General features: G+C 37.9%; 1 protein-coding gene across 1 annotated transcript; it reads left to right on the forward strand.

Moving 5' to 3' along the window:
- Positions 1-2714: 2714 nt before the first annotated feature.
- Positions 2715-3143, forward strand: LOC102392595 (heat shock factor-binding protein 1-like). Its single transcript, XM_044945473.2, has one exon. It carries the CDS (start codon positions 2791-2793, stop codon positions 3019-3021), a length of 231 nt encoding a protein of 76 aa, XP_044801408.1. The 5' UTR covers positions 2715-2790; the 3' UTR covers positions 3022-3143.
- The last annotated feature ends 1055 nt before the right edge of the window (positions 3144-4198 follow it).

Consider the following 4198-nt stretch of genomic DNA (forward strand, 5'->3'; position numbering starts at 1 on the left):
CATCTTATTATTGTTTCTTTCATTTTTTTTCATTTATGACTTCTTTCCTTCTACTAATTTTGGGGGTGTTTCTGTTCTTCTTTTTCCAGTTGTTTTAGGTGTAAAGTTAGGTTGTCTAGTCGATGTTTTTCTTGTTTCTTCAGGTAGGATTGCATTGCTATAAACTTCCATCTTAGAGTGGCCTTTGCTGCATCCCATAGGTTTTGTTTTGTCATGTTTTCATTGTCATTTGTTTCTAGAAAATTTTTGATTTCCCCTTTAATTTCTTCAGTAACCTGTTGGTTATTTAAAAATGTGCTGTTTAGTCTCCATGTGTTTGTGTTTCTTAAACTTTTTTTTCTTGTAATTGATATCTAGTCTCATAGCATTGTGGTCAGAAAAGATGCTTGATACAATTTCAATTTTCTTAAATTTACTGAGATTTGAATTGTGACCCAAGTTGTAGTCTATCCTGAAGAATATTCCATGTGCAGTTGAGAAGGTGTATTCTTCTGATTTCGATGGACTGTCCTGAATATATCAATGAGATCCATCTCATCTAATGTAACATTTAAGACTTGTGTTTCCTTATTAATTTTCTGTTTTGATAATCTGTCCATTGGTGTGAGTGGCGTGTTAACATCTCCTACTATTATTGTGTTACTGTCAATTTCTCATTTTATGTCTGTTAGTGTTTGTCTTATGTATTGAGGTGCTTCTATGTTGGGTGCATAGATATTTACAATTGTTATGTCTTCCTCTTGGACTGATCCCTTGATCATTATGTAGTGCCCTTTTTCATCTCTTGTAAACGTCTTTATTTTAAGGTCTATTTTGTCTGATATGAGGAGAGCAACTCCAGCTTTCTTTTGCTTCCCATTTACATGGAGTATATTTTTCCATCCTCTCACTTTCAGTCTATATGTGTCTTTAGGTCTGAAGTAGGTTTCTTGTAGACAGCATATATATGGATCTTGTTTTTGTATCCATTCAGCCAGTCTGTGTCTTTTGGTGGGAGCATTTAATCCATTTACATTTAAAGTAATTATTGATTATATATGTCCCTATTGCCATTTTCTGAATTGTTTGGGGTTGATTTTGTAGATCCTTTTTCTTCTGTTGTATTTCCTGACTATATAAGTCCCTTTAACTTTTGTTGTAAAGCTGGTTTGGTGGTACTGAAAGCTGTTAACTTTTGATTGTCTGAAAAGCTTATTTCTCCATCAATTTTGAATGAGATCCTTGCTGGGTACTGTAATGTTGGTTGTAGATTTTTCCCTTTCAGTGCTTTAAATATATCCTGCCATTCCCTTCTGGCCTGCAGAGTTTCTGCTGAAAGATAAGCTGTTAAACATATGGGGTTTCCCTTATATGCTACTTGTTGCTTCTCCCTTGATGCTTTTAATATTCTTTCTTTGTGTTTAGTCTTTGTTAGTTTGATTAGTATGTGTCTTGGCATGTTTCTCCTTGGGTTTATCCTGTATGGGACTCTTTGTTACTCTTGGACTTGATTGACTATTTCATTTTCCATGTTGGGGAAATTTTCAACTATAATCTCTTCAAAAATTTTCTCATACACTTTCTTTTTCTCTTCTTCTTTTGGGACCCCTATAATTCGAATGTTGGTGTGTTTGATATGGTCCCAGAGATCCCTGAGACTGTCCTCAGCTCTTTTCATTCTTTTTACTTTACTCTGTTCTTCAGAAGTTATTTCCACCATTTTATCTTCCAGCTCACTAATTCGTTCTTCTGTTTCAGATATTCTGCTACTGATCCCTTCCAGAGTATTTTTAATTTCAGTAATCATGCTGTTTGTCTCTGTATGTTTATTCTTTAATTATTCTGCTGCTGCTGCTGCTGCTGCTAAGTCGCTTCAGTGGTGTCCGACTCTGTGCGACCCCATGGATTGCAGCCTACCAGGCTTCTCCGTCATTCTAGGTCTTTGTTAATTCTTGCATTTTCTCCATTTTGTTTTCAATGCTTTGATCATGTTTACTAACATTATTCTGAATTCTTTTTCTGATAGTTTTCCTATTTCCTCTTCTTTTATTTGGACTTCTATGTTTGTAGTTTGTTCCATCATTTGTGCAGTATTTCTCTGCCTTTTCATTATTTTTTTAACTTACTGTGTTTGAGGTCTCCTTTTCCCAGGCTTCAAGGAAAGTGGAATTCTTTCCTTGAAGAAGGCTGAATTCTTTCTTCCTTTTGCTTTCTGACCTCTTAAGGTTGGTCCAGTGGTTTGTGTGAGCTTCGTATAGGGTGAAATTCGTGCCGAGTTTTTGTTTGTCTGTTTTTCCTCTGATGAGCTTGGCTGAGTGAGGTAGTAATCCTGTATTCTGATGATTGGGTTTGTATTTTTGTTTGGTTTGTTGTTTAGATGAGGCATCTTGCACAGGGTGCTACTGGTGGTTGGGTGATATTGGGTCTTGTATTCAAGTGGCTTCCTTTGTGTGAGTTCTCAATTTGCTACTCTCTAGGGTTAGTTCTCTGGTAGTCTGGGGTCTTGGAGTCAGTGCTCCCACTCCAAAGGCTCAGGGCTCAATCTCTGCTCAGGAATGAAGATTCCACAAGTGGTTTGCTATGGCATTAAGAGAGATTAAAACAAATATCCAAAAACAAGAAACCAAAGATGAACTCCAGACAAATGGTAGTTACAAAACCAGGCAAATAATAATTAAAATAATGAAATATACACATATACACATACACCCATGAACAAAGTGAAGACAGTCCAACAAAAATAAAGTACAGTAACAAACGGAAGTATAGGTGAAGGTCTGAGGCAGCACCGCCAAGCTGGGCACCGGGGAGATGGCCGAGACTGACCCCAAGACCGTGCAGGATCTCACCTCAGTGGTGCAGACACTCCTGCAACAGATGCAAGATAAATTTCAGACCATGTCCGACCAGATCATTGGAAGAATTGATGACATGAGCAGTCGCATTGATGACCTGGAGAAGAACATAGCAGACCTCATGACGCAGGCCAGGGTGGAAGAGCTGGATGGTGAAAACAAGATCCCGGCCACACAGAAGAGCTGAAGGTTGCTTGTCTTCGCTGGAATCTGGAACACCTTTTTACAAGCCAAGAGGAGACAGATGGCTTTTTCAACTAACTACTATGTGTAGCCAGGTTTTATATTATAAAGTGTGCATTCTTCTTACCACAAAAAAAAATAAATAAATAAAGTACAGTAGATTGACCTGCAAGCAAAGGAAATAAAAAATTATATTTACCAGTTAAGAACAAAACTAGCTTAAGCACAAAGTAGAAAATAATACTAAAGCCAGGTGCCAAGTGGGGAATAAAGCAATGAAAACAAAGCTAACAAATATGTTGAGAAGAAAGAAAAGAAAGAATAGATATGCAAAGTTAAATAGAGGTAGATGAAGAAGATTTATATACATTAAAGATTAAATGAAAGGGGAAAAGAACAATAGGAAAGGCAAACAAAGCAATAAATGTATAAAAAAATAATAATAGGCTTAAAAAAAATTTAGGAGAAAAGAAAAAAAGAGGAAAACTCCACAAAATGGCAAAAGCCCAACATACAGGCAGAGATTTATGATAACAATATAAAATGTGACCGAGGGGGAAAAAAAAGCTCAAAAGCTTAATTGGATTTCTTAGTGCCAATAAAATAGACAATTATAGTGGGGGGGAGGGGAAAAAAAAGAAGAAAGTTTTTAAAATCCAAAAGAATCTACAGAACAAGTCAAAAAATAAGAATAATAAATGTTTTTCTTAAGTCACTGCTGTCAGGGTCCTTTCCCTCGCTGGGAGTCACAGTCCACCTTACCTCCTTAGGTTGCCTTCCAACACAGTGCTGATCTCTAGACCTGTTGTGAGGGCAGCTCAGATTCTAATCTGGTCCTACTCCTGTGTGTTCTTGCCTCCAATGTCCACAGCCATCAGAGCTAGTGCATTTTCTCTTGTGGAAGCTCTCAGTGGCCTTTCACATTTTCCGTAGACACAGAGTCTGCTTAATTGATCATGTGGATTTAATCTGCAGCTTATACAGCTGGTGGGAAAGTTCTGGGTCTTCTTACTTAGCCACACTGCCCCTGGGTTTCAACAGTGGTTTTATTTCCACCTCTACATGTGGGTCTTCCACTGAGGTTTAGCTCCTGAGGCTGCCCTGGAGGGCTTGGGTTTGCCCATGTGAGGGCCAGGTGTGGAGGTGGTACAGCTGCTTGGGTTGCAGGGGTTCTGGAAGCA

This window comes from Bubalus bubalis, chromosome 6 (genome assembly GCF_019923935.1).
Source record: "Bubalus bubalis isolate 160015118507 breed Murrah chromosome 6, NDDB_SH_1, whole genome shotgun sequence".
Taxonomy (NCBI): Eukaryota; Metazoa; Chordata; class Mammalia; order Artiodactyla; family Bovidae; genus Bubalus; species Bubalus bubalis.